Source organism: Aspergillus multicolor (assembly GCF_047715735.1).
Source record: "Aspergillus multicolor strain CBS 133.54 unplaced genomic scaffold BDW74scaffold_43, whole genome shotgun sequence".
Lineage (NCBI taxonomy): Eukaryota > Fungi > Ascomycota > Eurotiomycetes > Eurotiales > Aspergillaceae > Aspergillus > Aspergillus multicolor.
This window is the reverse complement of record NW_027395994.1, coordinates 80,670-97,843: the sequence shown is the minus strand read 5'-3', so window position 1 is coordinate 97,843 and position 17,174 is coordinate 80,670. Positions and strand designations below refer to the sequence as shown.

The 17,174-nt window shown below is 53.2% G+C and overlaps 8 protein-coding genes across 8 annotated transcripts; 6 read left to right on the top strand and 2 right to left on the bottom strand.

The window, feature by feature from the left end:
- Positions 1-4: 4 nt before the first annotated feature.
- BDW74DRAFT_188811 (alpha-keto acid decarboxylase family protein) lies at positions 5-1,726 on the top strand (the record flags this gene model as incomplete). Its single annotated transcript, XM_073731816.1, has 2 exons — positions 5-47; positions 84-1,726. The coding sequence occupies 2 exons, from the start codon at positions 5-7 to the stop codon at positions 1,724-1,726; spliced, it is 1,686 nt and encodes a 561-aa protein (XP_073578647.1).
- A 195-nt stretch (positions 1,727-1,921) lies between these two features.
- BDW74DRAFT_188810 (Zn(II)2Cys6 transcription factor) lies at positions 1,922-4,166 on the top strand (the record flags this gene model as incomplete). The annotated part of the gene is made up of 6 exons (XM_073731815.1): positions 1,922-2,085; positions 2,135-2,880; positions 2,934-3,363; positions 3,418-3,712; positions 3,765-3,832; positions 3,863-4,166. 6 exons carry the CDS (start codon positions 1,922-1,924, stop codon positions 4,164-4,166), a joined length of 2,007 nt encoding a protein of 668 aa, XP_073578646.1.
- A 407-nt stretch (positions 4,167-4,573) lies between these two features.
- BDW74DRAFT_105992 (T6SS phospholipase effector Tle1-like catalytic domain-containing protein) lies at positions 4,574-6,500 on the top strand. The gene is made up of 3 exons (XM_073721626.1): positions 4,574-4,760; positions 4,809-4,985; positions 5,040-6,500. The coding sequence occupies exons 1-3, from the start codon at positions 4,727-4,729 to the stop codon at positions 6,053-6,055; spliced, it is 1,227 nt and encodes a 408-aa protein (XP_073578645.1). The 5' UTR covers positions 4,574-4,726; the 3' UTR covers positions 6,056-6,500.
- A 680-nt stretch (positions 6,501-7,180) lies between these two features.
- Positions 7,181-9,422, top strand: BDW74DRAFT_106016 (sugar porter family MFS transporter). Its single transcript, XM_073721628.1, has 5 exons — positions 7,181-7,776; positions 7,826-7,940; positions 7,990-8,421; positions 8,476-8,829; positions 8,887-9,422. The coding sequence occupies exons 1-5, from the start codon at positions 7,354-7,356 to the stop codon at positions 9,279-9,281; spliced, it is 1,719 nt and encodes a 572-aa protein (XP_073578644.1). The 5' UTR covers positions 7,181-7,353; the 3' UTR covers positions 9,282-9,422.
- Positions 9,423-10,071: 649 nt separating this feature from the next.
- BDW74DRAFT_162688 (DUF3759 domain-containing protein) lies at positions 10,072-10,779 on the top strand. Its single transcript, XM_073725998.1, has 3 exons — positions 10,072-10,210; positions 10,271-10,423; positions 10,495-10,779. Exons 1-3 carry the CDS (start codon positions 10,198-10,200, stop codon positions 10,659-10,661), a joined length of 333 nt encoding a protein of 110 aa, XP_073578643.1. The 5' UTR covers positions 10,072-10,197; the 3' UTR covers positions 10,662-10,779.
- A 1,030-nt stretch (positions 10,780-11,809) lies between these two features.
- Positions 11,810-13,623, bottom strand: BDW74DRAFT_105955 (MFS transporter). The gene is made up of 2 exons (XM_073721624.1): positions 13,243-13,623; positions 11,810-13,195 (listed from the first exon to the last, which is right to left on the bottom strand). Exons 1-2 carry the CDS (start codon positions 13,501-13,503, stop codon positions 11,957-11,959), a joined length of 1,500 nt encoding a protein of 499 aa, XP_073578642.1. The 5' UTR covers positions 13,504-13,623; the 3' UTR covers positions 11,810-11,956.
- A 519-nt stretch (positions 13,624-14,142) lies between these two features.
- Positions 14,143-15,654, bottom strand: BDW74DRAFT_105957 (uncharacterized protein). Its single transcript, XM_073721625.1, has 4 exons — positions 15,457-15,654; positions 15,145-15,394; positions 14,753-15,094; positions 14,143-14,693 (listed from the first exon to the last, which is right to left on the bottom strand). The coding sequence occupies exons 1-4, from the start codon at positions 15,584-15,586 to the stop codon at positions 14,291-14,293; spliced, it is 1,125 nt and encodes a 374-aa protein (XP_073578641.1). The 5' UTR covers positions 15,587-15,654; the 3' UTR covers positions 14,143-14,290.
- A 161-nt stretch (positions 15,655-15,815) lies between these two features.
- Positions 15,816-17,152, top strand: BDW74DRAFT_105941 (D-mandelate dehydrogenase-like dehydrogenase). Its single transcript, XM_073721623.1, has 2 exons — positions 15,816-16,088; positions 16,134-17,152. The coding sequence occupies exons 1-2, from the start codon at positions 15,943-15,945 to the stop codon at positions 17,053-17,055; spliced, it is 1,068 nt and encodes a 355-aa protein (XP_073578640.1). The 5' UTR covers positions 15,816-15,942; the 3' UTR covers positions 17,056-17,152.
- Positions 17,153-17,174: the final 22 nt, after the last annotated feature.

Below are 17,174 nucleotides of genomic sequence, written 5' to 3'. Positions count from 1 at the left end.
CACCATGCCGTCCACAACCCTCGCTCAATACCTCTTTACTCGTCTTCGTCAGCTGGGCATTGGGTCCGTCCATGGTGTACCAGGAGACTACAATCTCGCATTGCTGGATTACGTTGAGCCGGTCGGTCTACGCTGGGTAGGAAACACCAATGAACTCAACGCCGCCTATGCCGCAGACGGGTACGCCCGTATCAAGGGCGTCGGGGCACTCATCACCACTTTTGGTGTCGGGGAGTTGTCGGCTGTGAATGCGATTGCTGGAGCATATGCTGAACGAGCTGCTGTGGTCCATATAGTCGGCACGCCGGCAAGGGCGGCACAGCAGAGTCGAAAATTAATCCACCACACTTTGAACGATGGGGAGTTCCGGCGCTTCGCAACCATCTATGCTCAAGTCACGGTCTCCCAGACGAATCTCTGGGATGCCAGTGCTGCTCCTCGTCAGATTGACGATGTGCTGCGCCAGTGTCTTGTCCAAAGCCGCCCGGTTTATGTTGAAGTCCCCGTGGACCTTGTCAATGCGGAGGTGGCAGATGTCGGCTTGCTCAACCCCATTCAACTCGAGAGGGAATCGCCGAGTCTAAAGAGCGACACTGTTGTGGCTCAAATCGCCGACCGTATCCACAGCGCGAGGCGTCCGATTTTGCTGGTTGACGGTGAAAGCAGGCCTATGGGGATAGTGGAGGACGTCCAAGCTCTTGTCGCCTCGACGGGATGGCCAACCTGGTGCACAGGCTTCGGAAAGGGTCTTCTTCATGAGACCCTTCCCAATTTCCATGGAATATATCGAGGTAGTCACGACGCAATCTCAGTTAGGACGTTTTTCGACCAGTCCGACCTCGTGCTGTTCTTCGGCCCTCATCTCAGCTCAACCAATAGCTACGGCTACTCCAGCATCCCTGGATTGGAGAAAACAATTTCTTTCAGTGACAACGAGGTCAAGATTGGCGCTGAAATATTCTGGGATGTCCAAGCAAAGTCTGTTATCAGGCGTCTTATCCAGAGCCTTGATCACAACAACGCCTCCCGGTATAAACCTTACCCTGACCTTCCGCGCAACTCCCTGCTTCCTTTCTCGTCGGTGAACAAGGAGGAGTCTATCTCGCAAGAATGCGTATGGCGGTTGCTGGCGAACTTCCTGCGACCAGGCGACATCGTCCTCGGTGAAACTGGAACAGCCGGTCATGGGGTGAGGGAGATGCCCCTGCCGAAGCACGCTCGACTCTTCACGTCGGTGACCTGGCTTTCGATTGGGTATATGTTGCCCGCAGCTCAAGGAGCGTCGCTATCGCAGGCGGAGCTCATTTCGTCCTCCTCCTACCATGCTATAAGCGAGGCGCGGACCGTTCTCTTCATTGGCGATGGTAGTTTCCAAATGACGGCCCAGGAGTTGGCGACAATCATCCGACTTGACCTCAATGTCATAGTTTTTCTGATCAACAACGACGGTTATACGATCGAACGGTGTATCCATGGTCGCAAACAGCCGTATAATGACATTGCACGGTGGAGGTACTTGGAGGCGCCAAAGCTATTCGGGGCGAATAATGATACATTCACAGCGTCGGTCCGGACGTGGGGTGAGCTCCAAAATGTGCTGGAAGACGAAAGGCTTCAGAAGGGGAAAGGGTTGAGGATGGTCGAGGTGGTCATGGATCGCGAAGATGCGCCACAGGGGCCCTTGCTCGCCCTTCTGCAGAGCCAGAAGGTCCGAAAGTCAGCATAAAGTAATGAATCGCCGTAGATAAGAAAATGAATATTAGCAGTGTAATGTTAGTAGTCTTAGAAATGATTTACCGAAAATAGTGTGCTTAACTCCGCTCCGAGTCTCCGAGTCTCCGAGACTTTGGCTCTCCAGTTCTCCGATCTCTCCGATCTCTCCGATCTTCCCCCTCCGACCTCGTCCATCACAACGAACGCAATGGCATCGAGACAGGCAGCTTGTGAGCCGTGCAGAAAGTCCAAACTCGCTTGTGACCACGATCGGCCAGTATGCAACCGCTGCAGAAGCAGCAACAAAGACGAACGCTGCATCTATCGAAACGCGCCCTTCAAGAGAAGGAGAACAGAAGGCCCACGGGAAAGGTATGATCAACGGCCACCTCCCAGCGATTCGCATCTAACAATGTCATAGTATTACCAATATCAACTACCTTTATCATACTACACCGACCACTCGTTCTCCAACAGCAACCCCTCCAAACCGATATCCAAACCCTGGCTATGTCGGATCTTCCAGTCACTTTGCCATTTTCGATCACATCCCTCCAGCACCCGATATCCCAGGCACGTCCTCGCAAGAAGAAGCAGCAACGACATTTCCGACGGCCGCACGGACACAGCCTGAAGATGAGCTACTGCTCCATCGGGGCGCAGAGTCGCTTCGCAACCTGTTCGATGCTTTCCCTTTTCCCAGCATGAAGGAACTGGTCAGAGTATGGCTGGCAAAAGGCGCGAATCTCTCACTGACCGGTGGCATTATCCAACATTGCGTCAATGCGATTGACCTTCCGGTACCTATGACATCGGATGACTGGCATCTCCTCAATGCAAAATTGCTCCTCACGAACTCGGCCCGGCCTTGGGAACTCCGTTCCACGACGACTTTCTTCGAATTTCTTGCTCTTTTCACCAACAATAATATACGCTGGGAGATGTTGGGGATTTTCTTAGCTGCTGTTACCCGTGCCGCGATAGATACACTATTTTTTCCATCGCTCTACGCAAGCGATGAAACGAGATATACCCTCCGGAGGCTATGCACCAGGGCTTGCGACTATGCACTCGAACTCTCCTTATCGCTTGATTGCCTGAATGATCTTCAAGTGTTCCTACAGTACGAGAACTGGATCTTGCACACCCATGTTTATGGTGATCAGAGTAAGTCTAGGCGTCCAGCATCTCGTACGATAACTCCTTTACTGAGAGGCTAGGTTACTCATCATGGCGGAAACTTGGCGACTTGATATCGTCTATATACGCCTTGGGGTATCACGAAAAACTGCTCGACGGTAACCGTGGCCCGCCCTGTTTCGTCGCGGAGATGCGTAAGGCCGTTTTCGCACGAGCATACTCTGGGGACAAGAATGTTGCCATATTTGTCGGTCGGCCTCCGCGTATGAACAAGCATTTTTGTCATTTCCAGGTGCCATCCTGCTCGCCATCATCTGATGTTTGGCTGCTGTCAGATTATCGCTTAGGTCAGGGATCCGGCAGCCATGTCTGCGACTGGGATCCTGATACCAAAGCTAGCTTTATGGCTGAATCGCGGTGGACTGCGTTGTGCGCTACATTGAAGGAGAACCTTCTGTATCTTCATCGCGAGTATTCTGGGGACACTGTGACGTTCCGAGGAAAGGCTGCGTGAGTTCCTTCTAGCTTTCTCTCGCAGCTTTTGAACAATACTGAAACTAGCAGGGAGATCAAACTAAGAGCTGATAAGCAGTTCCGCCTCCTCCCTAGCCATTTTCAACACTGCGGCAGTCTGAGGGCCCGAGGCCAGGGTTTAGACCGGTTTGAGGGCGACTTTCTCGGAGCCGTGCGCTTGAATCATCTTCATGTAGTGTTTCTGCTCCAGTTGTTACAACTCGATTCCCCAGCCCAGCCAGACCCACCCATCATCGAGGTTGCAGAGGAGATAGTCCTGATCGTTGTGGACTTGATTCTCCTTCGAGATCGGCTGGTCAACTCTGGCACCAGTCTTGTCTGGAAGGTATGCTGTGCCTGAAATTCTACTTTTATGGGCTGGGCCTGACACAGTGCAGATAGCGTATTATGGCCTCCCTGCTGCAGGGATTCTTCTGCTCGCCATGCTAAACCGCCGGTCCTCTCCGTCAGACGGTTCTCATTGTCCCAGCTCTAGAGCGCTCCAACACCTTACAATTCTTGCAGCAGAATTGCAAGCAGGGTCTATCATCCAACCGCGCGATCCAAACTACGACCTGATGGCCAAGGCAACGCATGCGCTCCAGAGTTTCATAGACTCCGCAGTGTCCGAGACAATGCAGACCAACAACATTTTGCGTCCGACAGATCCGATGTTAGATGAATGGCCGGGCTTTACGAACTCACTTCCCATGGATTTTGAGATCGGCTTCTGGGAATCATTGGCTGATCATCCGCTCCTGAATCTGAATGGTTCGTCGGGGGGTACGGGATTGGAGTGAGTTAAAAGCAATGTCTTATCTCGTATGCACCTACGGAGTAGTCAAAAACCATCCGTCCAGTGGTCAACAGATGGGAAAGTGACATTGAGACAGCCATAGCCACTGCTTGGTGTGCACCGGCCGATCTCCCCCCGGCGTCAACTATATATATTTCCGCACGATTCAGCTCTTGAACGTGTCAGCACCGAGCCGCATGCAGCTGGCTCGGTAACCATTTCCCAATGAGCCAACTTTTTGTCTGGAGTGTTGCACCAAATTGCTTGGCTACAGCAGCAACACGAGTCGCGACCACGATTGGGACAGCGCCACGGCGCAGCCAAGCCCTGGCACTGATTCTGTTTGGTGAACAGCCACCCTGCCTCGCTCAAAATTACTATACTCCAGACGCGCCATCTCGTGTTGCAGCCATGATTTTCAGCTGGGCTGCGACTACATGGATCGTATCCCTGCAGCGTCAGCTGAGCCCTAAACTGAAGACTTAAGAACGAGCTCGGACCCTGACGCGATACAATGTGACAATTTCCTCAAGCCCTTCAGATATTTAGTCAGACACACATAATATGACAAAAAAGCGACTGATTGTCTGCTGCGATGGTGCGTCTTTGGACTATTGACGGAAGGTTCAAAACCTAACTGTCGCAGGTACGTGGCAAGATTCAACCGACGATGCCAGTGAGCCTCCATCCAACGTAACTCGACTGTCGCGCGCGCTCAGCCCTAGCGCGATCGTCGAGGAAAACCGTGTGCGACGCGAGATCCCCCAGATCGTGTACTACCAGAAGGGTGTGGGGACCGGGATGGGCGACAAATACTTTGGAGGTACGCAGTGCAACTTCCGCAGTCCACCTCCCAATATTAATCGAGATCGAACAGGCGTCACGGGTGTCGGTCTCAGCGCGAATGTCCGCGCCGCATATGGCTTTCTGGTTGACAACTATGCCGACGGCGACAAGATCTATTTCTTCGGATTCTCGCGTGGCGCGTATACTGCGCGCGCGGTCGCAGGCCTCGTGACCCAATGGGGCTTGCTCACGAAACGCGGGATGGACAACTTCCCAAACGTGTACAAGGACTTTTATGAGAAAAAGATCGCTGGGTACACAGACGAGGAGCGACGCGAGCTGGGATTCCGCCCTCCGCTCCCCCGGTTCACGGTCGAGGTAATCGGCGTCTGGGACACGGTCGCGTTCCACAAGCCGTGGCTTGGTAAGTGGTATGGCGAACAGCTGGAATTCCGGAATACTCTTCTGTCGAGGGAAGTCAAGTATGCGTATCATGCGCTCGCGCTAGACGAGGAGCGGACGGCTTATCAGCCGACGCTCTGGCACGAGCCGGATAACCCGGATGGACAGGAGATGCTCCAGGTTTGGTTCTCTGGGGTGCATACGGACGTCGGCGGGGGTGGCGATGACCCCCGGCTCTCGAACATTGCGCTGGCTTGGATGATCGCGCAGTGTACGAAGCATAACCAGCTCGCTTTCGACATCGAGGAGTATCTCTTCGACCACCCCCCGCGCGAGATCGAAGCAGATACCGCGTGGGCGACGAAGCTAGGCAAAGTCTCGCACAGCAGCTTCACTCGAACGGTCGAGGGGCTGCTGGGTGGGAAATCGGTTCGAACGCCCCTCGCATATGACCAGGTTAGCTCTGGCTCCGAGCGGCGCCCGACGCATGAGTTGATTCATGTCTCGATCAAGGATCGGGCGCTTAGCGGCGCGCCAGCTGGGGCCGTGCGGTGGGCCTCGTCTGTCATTCGGGGACAGCAGACGGGCGCTGTTCGGGCCTGGAAGCTGGATGGCGGGCGCGAACTCGTGGAGGATGTTCCCCTGGACGCTGAGTATTTTATGAAGGGGAGGATCAGGACGGTGCATGTTGATAAGGCGGATTGACGGAAGGCACTTTTGGATTTCCATTTCGTTTTGGTCTACCCATGTTTGACAGAAATTAACAGAGTAATAATTTTCGTCGGGCCATGTCCGATCTTTTGACTTAGGGCATCCGGATATCGGCACAAACCCCCAATTGGGGTTAAACTCTGGAGTCCGGAGACTGGAGTCGGAGCCTGGGGATTGGTCTGGAGTTTGGAGAACCCTCCAGCTGGAGAAGACCGCCTGATTTCTTTTCCGTCGTCTCCTTTTTCTGTGTCACGCTGTCAGTTGTTTCTTGTCTTGCTACGCTAAGCCACCGCCACTAACTCTTGGTGTGCTTGTCAGTGCTTGTTTTTCTCCCCGAGAAGTTTACGAACTTGATAGAATCAAGGAACTGTCATGGTCTGCTATTCCCTCGGAAATCTGCAAGCCTACGTAGGAGAAGGTACAACCCCAGACTGAACGTGGTTTCCCCAGATCTCACCTTCGTACCTACCTCGAGGACCCCTGAGTCAAGTCATATGACGGAGCATTCTCCCCGATTCCTTCCCACACTTCCCACGTTTCCCACAACGCCGCGTCACTAACTGTCAGTAACACCGACATGGCGCCGTCAAGCCGACTTGGCGTAATCAAGCTACATTAGTATACGCTTGTCACATACCCCTTCCCTCAATTGGTCGTGTGATTCCTTGGCCTTCTACCCTCGACGGCGCTAGGCATCCTTCGGTATCTCGAAGAGCCAATGCCGTCCACGGCTGCCCGTTGGCTGTTGTCAAAACTCGAACCAGGAGTCCTCGATCAAGGCCTAAGCCGAACCGGCCTTGGTTGTGTACGCCGGGATTGGGCCGAGAGCCGGCTGGCACATATTGCCTGCCACACTCGCGAGTCGCGGGCGGTGTTGCCTGGTTCACTCGTTGGCGGACTGGTGCGTTCGTTGACTCGTGCTGTTGTCCGATTTCAGTCCGGTTGACTTCCGCTTACTGTTTATCCGGTACTGGTGCTGGCCCCAGGAGACACCGTCTGACTCGTCTCCAATATCTCCCCAGATGGGGTTTGGCCAGAAGTCAAGCACCTGATAGGTCCCCGCTAATTTGTCCCCTCTTCGACAACCACGCGAGTGACCCCAGCTGAGGCTAGAATGTCCGAGCCAGGGAAAAAAAAAGTTGATGGTGCGACGTAGACAGACCAGAACATTCCCTTGGTATATATGGGGCCCCATTCCGCGACTCCAACAGCTCTTGCTGTTTTCTTTCCTGTAGCCGTCTTTACTGTTTCCCTGCATACGCTCCTGTCACTGAGAGGCCAACATAGTCAAGATGGTCGTCAGTCAATCCGTCGTTGGCCGCACAAATGCGGAGAAACCCCATGGTCTGGCGGGTATGCTCAAGAACCCCTATGTCTTCATGACATGTGCCTTCGCCTCACTCGGTTGTATCATGTACGGATACGATCAGGGTGTGATGAGTCCCGTGCTGGTGATGGAGAACTTCCAGAACCACTTCCCTGGTCTCATGGGCTCGACGATTCAGGGGTGGCTTGTCTCGGCGCTTGAGCTTGGTGCTTGGGCAGGTGCGCTTTTCAACGGATACCTTGCCGACAAGATCTCGCGTAAGTATTCGATGATGGTTGCCGTTGTTGTCTTTACCCTGGGCTCGGGGCTTCAGGCCGGTGCGCAGACGCCGGCGTACTTCTTCGCTGGACGTATCATTGGTGGTTTGGGAATTGGCATGTTCAGTCATGTAGGCCTCCTTGTCTTTCTTCGGTGAAAGATGTGCTGAAAGTGGACAGGTCATTCCGCTGTACCAGGCTGAGATTGCGCCTCCTGAGCTGCGCGGTTCGCTCGTCTCGCTGCAACAGTTGTCCATCACCATCGGAACCGCTGTCGCGTTCTGGCTCGACTATGGTAGGCTCTCTCCCCACAACCCGTTCAGAAGCCCACTAACAACGGCCAGGAATGCAATTTGTCGGCGGCACAACCTGCAACCCCGAAGGCCTCAGTGACCCATACCTTGCCGATGGCTCCTTCGATTACGATACCGCCCACGGTCACACATGTCTCGGTCAGAAGACCATCGCCTGGCGCTTTCCCCTCGCCCTGCAGATCCTCTTTGCCTGGATCCTGTTCTTCGGCATGTTCTTCTTCCCCTTTTCCCCTCGCTGGCTCATGTCCAAGCACCGTGAGGAGGAGGCGACCATTGCCCTGTCGAAGTTGCGCCGACTCGACCCCAATGATCCGCTGATCAAGGCGGAAGTCCTTGAGATCAAGGCTGCGGTCATGTTTGACGAGGAGTCAGACCGCGAGGCTGTTGCGCGCGGTGGAAAGCTCGCGCCGTGGAAGGCCCTTTTTGCGCCGAACATGTTCAAGCGGTTGGTTCTTGGATGCGGTATGCCCTCTCCCTTCCCTTCTCTTCTCTTATCCAATGCTAAGCTTCGTTTAGGTATGATGATCTGCCAACAGTTTACCGGTATCAACGCAGTCCTGTACTATGCGCCGCAAATCTTCGCCTCGTTCGGCTTCTCCTCGTCCAAGCAGACCCTCCTCGCCACTGGTGTCACCGGTATCCTGCAAATCATCTTCACACTGCCCGCCGTGCTATTCCTCGACAAGTTCGGCCGCAAGACCTTCCTGATCATCGGTGCTGCCGGCATGTTCTGCTGCCACATTGTCGTCGCGACCGTCGAGGGTCTGTACCAGGATGACTGGGCGCTCAACGAGGGATTGTACAAAGCGCAAGGTTGGGTCGCTATTGCGTTTATCTGGCTCTTTGCGGTGAACTTCGCGTACTCTTGGGGTATGTCGACCCTTTAATCTTCCTCTCCATCTGACACATTGTGCTAATGGGCCTTAGGTCCCGTCTCCTGGGTGTTGGCTCAAGAAATCTTCCCGAACAGCGCTCGCTCCCGCGGTGTGTCGATCGTCGCCTCCACCAACTGGATGTTCAACTTCGTGATTGGTCTGACGACCAAGGACATGCTGAACAGCATGAAATATGGCACATACATCTTCTTCGCAATTTTCAGTGCCCTTGGTGGCGCGTTCATCTGGTGGTTTGCCCCTGAGACCAAGGACAAGACGCTCGAGGAACTGGACATCTATTTCGGCGGTGGTTCGGACTCAATTGCGGAGGCGGATCGTGCTCGGATGGCGCGGATCAACGAGGAGCTTGGCCTCACCGGCGTTGAGAAGGTTGAGGATCTTGTTGATGAGAAGAAGGCTGCTCATGATGAACTGAGGGAGATGTGAGTGACGACTGACAGAGTCTTACCTCGGGATGCCGGAGTTGAGCCGTCTCTGATTGAAGGCACGATGGGCAGGAGCGATGTCGGTGAGGGGTGAGGGGAGCTTCGGTGACTCGTGGAGTCGTGCTAGAGCTGAGGGGTGTGGCGGTAAGGCGTTGCTATGGGTCTGATGGAGCTTGGAGGGGTACCTCGATGATGATAGTGCAGCGCCACAACTCGATAATGTCATTGTTGCTCCGTACATTATGCGCACCCGTAACCACGAGACATCTAAATTTCGAGCCCTTCAATCAGAGTGGACGGTGACTGTAGAAAGTATCGCAAAGATTTGGGCGTGAGAACAACTGCTACAATTTGAGACCGTTGCGAGCGTCAGCAGTGTCATCGTCAGCTCATAGATAATCAAAACAACGTGCTCAAGCTGAAACGACGCTCTCTCGCCACCGCCATTCCCCCTTTGTGGCTCAGTCATACGGTGAGACACCACCAAATCATCAGAAAACGCTGCTGCCTAGAGCCCTATCTGGATCTGACGGGGCTTCTGGATCGAAAATTGGGCGATCAGCGATGCTAAGCCATTCACACGAGTCTTAGCCTTTCTTAGCCCTCCAGACACCCAATGACCGCGTGCTGTCCACTGGGTCAGGCCCACAGCCCATGGTCCACCAAAGCTTGGGACAGTAGCGCCTCGGGCTATTATTATCGCAGCTCAGGTGTGACTGTGTCCATGATGCAACTGTGGCATGTCGGGGACTCCTGAAGTCAATTCGGACTCCGACTCGTAAGGTCCTGGGAGCTACCCCGCTCGGAGGGGTATAAAGACCCCTGTCCATGACCTTGAGTCTGCTCTTCTTTAGACATCATCACATCCTCTACCATCTCTTAACCTTTTCACCTCTTCTCACATCTCATCAGACATCATGGGTTGGTTCGGTAAGCTTGAATCTTCGTCATCAGTCGACGTCATCTAACTAACGTTCTCCCTCTCAACAGACGGCGACACTCACCAGTCTCGCTCCTACGAGGAGTTCAACAACCTCGATGCTGGCAACGAGGAGCACCGCGCCAAGTTCTCTCACGAGCTCATCGCCGGCGCTGCCTCCTTCGAGGCCATGAAGGCTTACGAGCAGCACTGCGAGCGTAACGGTGCGTCCATCCCTCCTCCCTTCCCACCCCCCGGATAAACAAGAACAGGACTGATGGAAGTGTGCGAACAGGCAAGCCTGAGTCCCACGAGACCGCCAAGGAGCTCCTCGCCGGTTTCGCCGGTGCCTTCATTGACCGTGAGGTTGAGACCCGCGGCCTGGACTTCATTGACCGCGAGAAGGCCAAGCGCCACGCTCGCGAGCAGGTCGAGGAGGCCTCTCGCCAGGACTTCTACTAGGTGCAGAACTGAATCTTGTTTTTGAGCGTGCGAGTGCTTGAGTGTATATATGTTGTTTGGGCTACTGATCCCATCCTTCGAAATCAATTGAAATCTGATCAATATCATCCCTCTGGCATGGGTTGTATTTGGTGTCGTAGTTTGATCTTCGTCTTCATTGTTGCATTTCCACGAATCAGGCTTGTATATCGTGTGGTATTGGGCCGTAAAACTATCTCATTACAGGTCAGCAACTGCGGGGATCGACTCGGAGGTTTCTCATCAAGAATTTACTCTGGCGATGTCTTTCTCACCAGTGTCCATCCATCCATCCATAGCTGACGTGTATCACTTCGATGCCGACATGGTTCCGTCAGTGTATTTGTCGCCCCTCAAGCCGCTATTTGTTGTTCTCCGCCCTAATCGCGCCATAGTGGTGTTGCCACGATGTGATCCCAGTTCTCGCTCTTCATCAACCTCTGCAGCAAAGTCCTTAACGTTTGGCGCGTCCTCGAAGCGGGCTTTAAAGATGTGGTCACTTCCAACGAATCTGATGATGCTTCTGAGACAGTCGCTCGGTAATGAGGTCACAAGAAGGCGGCTCGTTTCGGTAGATTGAAGATGTAGCTTATTAGCAGTTGATTGAATCCGAACAGAGCCGAAGGTGAAATACCCCTTGCATTTATTCGCTTGCGCATCAGAAATGCTTGTGGCTGTGTTTTGACTGTCAAAGCTTGCTTCGTCAACGCGAAGCATTGGCCTTCTTCTTGGACGTCGACTAGATAATTTTGAACAACGAATCGGGCGTACTTTCAGCAATGGCGTCCGAGTGCACTCAATAGGACTCGAAAATAAGCGGAGAAGATTGATGAAGTTCGACGAAAGGCTGAGCGGGAACTTGAAATGAAGAGGCATGACTGCAGACCAGAGCATACCTACATTTCGTCTTGGCATTGCCAGGTCCCTCTCATGGTAATTTACTGTGGCATTAGATCCGATGACGCGAGGACTTGCACATATTCTGCTCGGTGTTACAAGGACCGCCTAGTGACAGTGACTTCTTACGAGAGGCTAGAGGGCAAAGGCTAGTATTGACGTGCCTATACCCTACAAGGAGTTGATAAACGGATGCCATCGTGGGAAAGGCCTTAGTTGTGTTTGAAAGTCTTGTCTTGAAATGCTTGTGATGCTAACAAGCGGTCCTCGCATAGCTCTATGATCAATGTAGGCAATAATTGTCTGCAGGATCATGTCATTTCTCATTACTCATATGCTTTTCCTACCAAAGAGCTATCTATTCAAAATCCAAAACCATTCTAAGAACCAAGCGCATCAATCTTCGCCTGCCTCTCCTTCCTCCATCTCGGTCCCAACTTAATAACAACCCAAAGTAATGGCGTTGTACAGAGCATGACCAGCGCAATGAACGTAAAGCACCATCCCCGCCCCATAGCATCCAACATCGGGTCAATCAGCGCAGTTGCACCAGCGCCGAGCAAGCACCGGACGAGGTTATTGGATGCCGTCGCAGCGGCCGCATTGCTCGGGTAGAAGTCGACCAGCAGTGTACCGACTGTGTTGAATGAGCCAGTTAGGAACAGACCCATGAAGAACAGAATTGTTGTAGGCGCCGCCAGATGCACGCCGAAGTCGAGACACCAGCCGAAGGCGATGATCGTGAATGTGCCGAGAGCCAGAAGGGGGAGGGCGATTTGGAGACGGGCTTTTTCGATGGGGAAGTGCGTGAGGTTGCGGTTGCGGGTTTCGTGCAGAGGCACGTTTAGCTGCTTTGCGAGTCGGCGGTAGTTGAAGTCTAGCATTTTGCCCGTTGCAATGGATGCTACGGTTGCTCCTAGGCCGAATGGAATGTAGCATAATCCAATCTGGAGGTCGTCGAGGCCATACAGTTCGTCGTAGATGGAAGGGATCGAAGCGCTGACGTCATAGAAACCGGCGAAGAGGATGGCGTTTGCAATAAGGATGATGCTGATGTCTTTTTGAAACACGATAGATAGTGTTCGAATCGGATTCGGAAATCTAAGCTTCGGTCGATTGTAGTCTTCAGGTAATGAGCCCTTGCGAGCTTTAAACAAAGCCATCCAGGGCGTGTTCCACTTCGGCGGCGGGATAGATCCATTCCCCACGATCGCTCTTGCTGTCTCCGGGAAGAAAAGAACGAAAGGGACCAGAAATGCACCGGTGAATATGGTCAAAAACCAGAAGATCGATCGCCAGCCGAGATACTGGGACAGAAGACCGCCGACGACGGGGCCCATGGCTGGTCCGAGCAGAGATCCAGCGGTGACAAAGCCCATATACGACCCTCGCTCGGCAGCGATGGCGATGTCTGAGACGACTCCCGCGGACAGTGCGATGGTTGTGCTACTTCCCGCACTTTGCAGACATCGCAGAACAAAGAGGGCGGCGAAGTTATCCTGCAGTGCCAACCCGATGTTGGCGGCGATGTAGATCAAGAAGCATACTAGGTATGCAGGTCGTCGGCCAGCCCTGTCGGCAAAGTCTCCAACAAACATGGGCGAGAGACCCTGGAATATCTATTTATATTTAGTTATGCTGTCTCGATGAATGTCCGGAAGCATACCATGTAACTTGTCAGTGTTAAGTTGATCAGCGCGCCGGTCACGCCGAGGTCATCTGCGATACTGTTCAACGCAGGAAAGTAGATCTGCGAGGAGACGGGCGAAAAGAAACCAGCCCATGATGCCGAGAACACAATGTATCGTTTCTGAGCTTTGGTGAAGACTGAGTACGGGGGCTCCTCGGTGTTAGTTGAGGCGACTACATTGAGCCCCTCTTCTCGGACGGCGTCAGTCTTTTCTGACGGACTAGGGTCAGATGCCATGGATGTCTGCAGTCAAGCCCAGACATGGTGGAAAAGATGGGAGAAATGGTGTTGCGCAGATGGAGATAATTCGGCACGCTTAACCGAACAGCCTTTGATAAGCGGAGCGGATATTCCAGGCTGTTGAGTGTTGACGGTTGGAGACCCGCTATCCCGCCAATGAGCGTTGTTCTGGTGTTAATCGTGCTCTACCTCCATTATCGCGATATCTATTTTATCTAGTGGCTACAGCAGATCTACCTACTCTTGGCCCGTTTGCAATGGGATTGATCGGGTACCGCGCTCACAAGCGATAATCCTGAACGATCGCCACAACGGTCCCGAGACTTTTCGTCTCCCGCGCCATGATTTGAGAACATGGCTTTTTCGCGCCACGCAAGGGACCATAGTTTGAGTAGGATAGCGTTGAATGCAAATGAGCGAGGGTTGTCGGCCAAACGCAAGTTGGATATAATACAAATCAGATACACCTCGAGCGTGGTGATAGTGCATCTGGAGGAATCGCAGAAGTCGGACGTTTGCCTCGTCACAATTGGTGCTGGCTGAAGATAACCATCATCGGGCTCCCGGGGTCAACGGAGCTGATGATGCGAGCCACTGTTGGATCGGTACGCCTGAGTTGACCTCTTCCGTCGAGCAGCGACACGAATCACATTGTGACTCTCGCATGATCGAAACCTAAGAAACGAAATACCGATAGTCAAATAGGGTCAGATGTTATGGATGTCTGTAGTCAGTCCCTTACTATATTTAGAGTCGAGCTTCGAAAGTCACACGGGAGACTTGGCTAAGATTCACTAGAACTCGGCTTAGGCTGCGTAGAAGGTTGCTTAGGTTCAGTAGGAGCTGGCGCGGGTTCCGCAGAAGCCGGTCTAGGTTCAATGGGAACGGATTCATCAGAAGCCAGTGTAGGTTGCGTGGAAGCTGATGTACGCTCCGTAAGAGGTGGCACGGGTTCGGTGGCATCTACCGGGGGTTCGGTAGTCACGTTGGCCTTAATACGCCCCGGAACGGTTCCTATCTTGAGCCAGAGTGGGGAGCCCCATGGGCCATGCATGCCATTGAGCGTATTCACTGCGTCTTTGGCCTGCTGCGCAGTAGCGAAGTCAACAAAGCAATATGAGTCATCGAAACGCGCAAAGCGGTAAGTGAAAGGAGTGGGAGATTTTTTTGGCGCGGTGATGCCTTCGCTGGTTGATGCACAGGTTTATTAGCAGCGATGCGGTTGCCAGAAAGCTACAAGACTTACATGGTGAAGCCATTGAAGAATTCTTGCATCGTTTGCCGGAAAAAATATTGGTCAAATGGTTTGAGTGGTAACCCTCGGACAGCCACGCGTTGTCCACGTTCCGAGTACCAAACACCTTTAGGGTCTTGTTTAATGGTCCGCTTGGCCGCAATGGCGCGAATCATTTTTTGGCAGTGTTCTGGTCTACTGGCAGTATACTGGACTGACACGACCCGGCCCTTAAATTCCCGACCATTCAACAAAAAGATTGCACGATTGGCGTCCTCAACGGAACTGAATTCCACGTGGGCGTAGCCAGGATTTTTGTGAGTATATTTGCTGATTTTGATTTTAATGTTGACACTGGGCGCAGTCAGTGGGCCATTGTATATGATAGTTTGGTAAGGCCATACACTTCAAACCCCGCTTCCTTGAGCCAAGATCTCAATGTCGCTTCATCTATGTCGCGATTGAGGCCACCGATGAACCTCTCGGTTTCTGGTGCACCTGCGATATTCCCCGTTAGGCGGTTACGGGTCCTGATTTTCTGCTCGGCTTTTTCGCTTCTTGAACGTTCAATAGGTTCTTGCTGGGCTGTCCACGAGAGCGGCGTTGCAGAGTGAGACTGGTTCTGGTTGCTTACGGGTGTCGCATTTCGATGGTCTATTCCGGAAAGCGATGTTAGTGGCGTCCCTTGACGATAAGAAGGAAGAGTCCTCACTTACCTAGTGTTGACGGCTCAGTGCTGAGGTAGCGATTCCGGCCAACGAAGTTGTGTGAACTCCAAGCAAGCCAAGGAGTAACGCGACAGAACTGAGTCGAGACGGCTCGACGTAGACTGGATTGGAGAAGCATGATGCCAGTGGCAAGGCGTCGGGCCAGCAGGTCAAAAAGAGGTTTGTCGCGAGCTCTTTGGGAGTTGGCAGATGGCAGATTTCGGAGCTCTGTGACGCCGCCCGCGGAATTCTCCTTACCTAGTACGGCCTAGTCTTGTGTACCTTGTCTGTAGATCCTTATGTAAGCTATGCTTGCATGGACATCATCGGCCTGGTCTCCGCGCTCTCTCCCCACCAACAACGCCGTACTCCAGCAGAGGTTCATATTTCCCACCGGAGGCTGTCCGAGCGCTCTGCTCTAATCTAGAAAGGCTTCGGCACTATGCTTCACCTTTGTCGTTTTACCCTGGCTACGAGCCCATCACAGCTGCCGCCATGGACAAACCCGTCGTCCTCCATCTAGGCGATCCGATCAAGTACAACCAAGATTTCTATGACAATGACTTTCTTGCTCGATTCAACGTCATTCAAAACAATGCGTTGGACCGCCCATCTTTTGTCAGGGCGCTAAAGGAGAAATGGTTGGTCCGTCATCTCAGTGCCCTGTTCGTCGCTGACCTTTACAGCTACGGCGATTTCGTCGCAATCTTTCGACCACACTTTCAGTCGGGAGGAGAGATGAGCCAGTGGGACGACGAACTCATCGCGTTGTTGCCTGACTCTGTTCGCATTTTTGCATCGGCCGGAGCTGGATTCAACTGGGCGGATGTCGAGGCCCTCGGGCGCCGTGGGATCTGGTACGCGAATGGCGCGGGCGCATCGGACGAAGCAGTCTCAGACACGACGCTTTACATGATTCTCTCCGTGTTTCGGAACTTCACTCGAGCACAGCTAGCTGCTCGAACGGCTGATCCGGAAGTCTTCACGGCAACCCATAAGCTTATTGCAACGATTTCGCATAACCCGCGAGGGCACATTCTGGGCCTGATTGGACTCGGTAACATTAGCAAGAAGGTCGCGGTCAAGGCTCAGGCTTTGGGGATGTCAGTGCACTACTACGATGTGGTCCGGCAAAGTCCGGAGGTGGAGCAAAGCCTGGACGTCACTTACCATGAAACACTGGAAAGCCTACTGAAGGTGTCAGATTGCGTTTCGCTGCATACTCCGTTGAATCAGCATACGAAGCACCTGATCAACCGGGACACTCTGAAATTGATGAAGCCCGGTGCCCGGCTAATCAACACCGCTCGCGGGGAGGTTGTCGAAGAAGAAGCTCTAATTGCAGCCCTCGAGGATGGCTCGTTATCTGCAGCAGGCCTGGACGTTCACTACCATGAGCCGCAGGTCTCTCCAAAACTCGCGGCCATGGAAAATGTCACCCTGACCACTCATATTGCCGGTGGCGCCTTGAACACACGTATCAACTTTGAGCTCAACGCTATGAAGAACATCCTCGCGACCGTTGGTGCTCAAGGGGAGCTCATCGGGCAGCCGTTCACCCCTGTCAATGCGAAACAGGTGTTAGAATATTACAAAGCACAGTCTTAGCTACCTCTAGTTTCCTCCAATGTGACAAGGGTTTTCTCCTCTTGTTTCCACGCCGATCACCTAAGTAGCCTGCTGGGTTCAAGCAAGAGGGATCATCGGGCTTCGGTCTTCTCTCCACT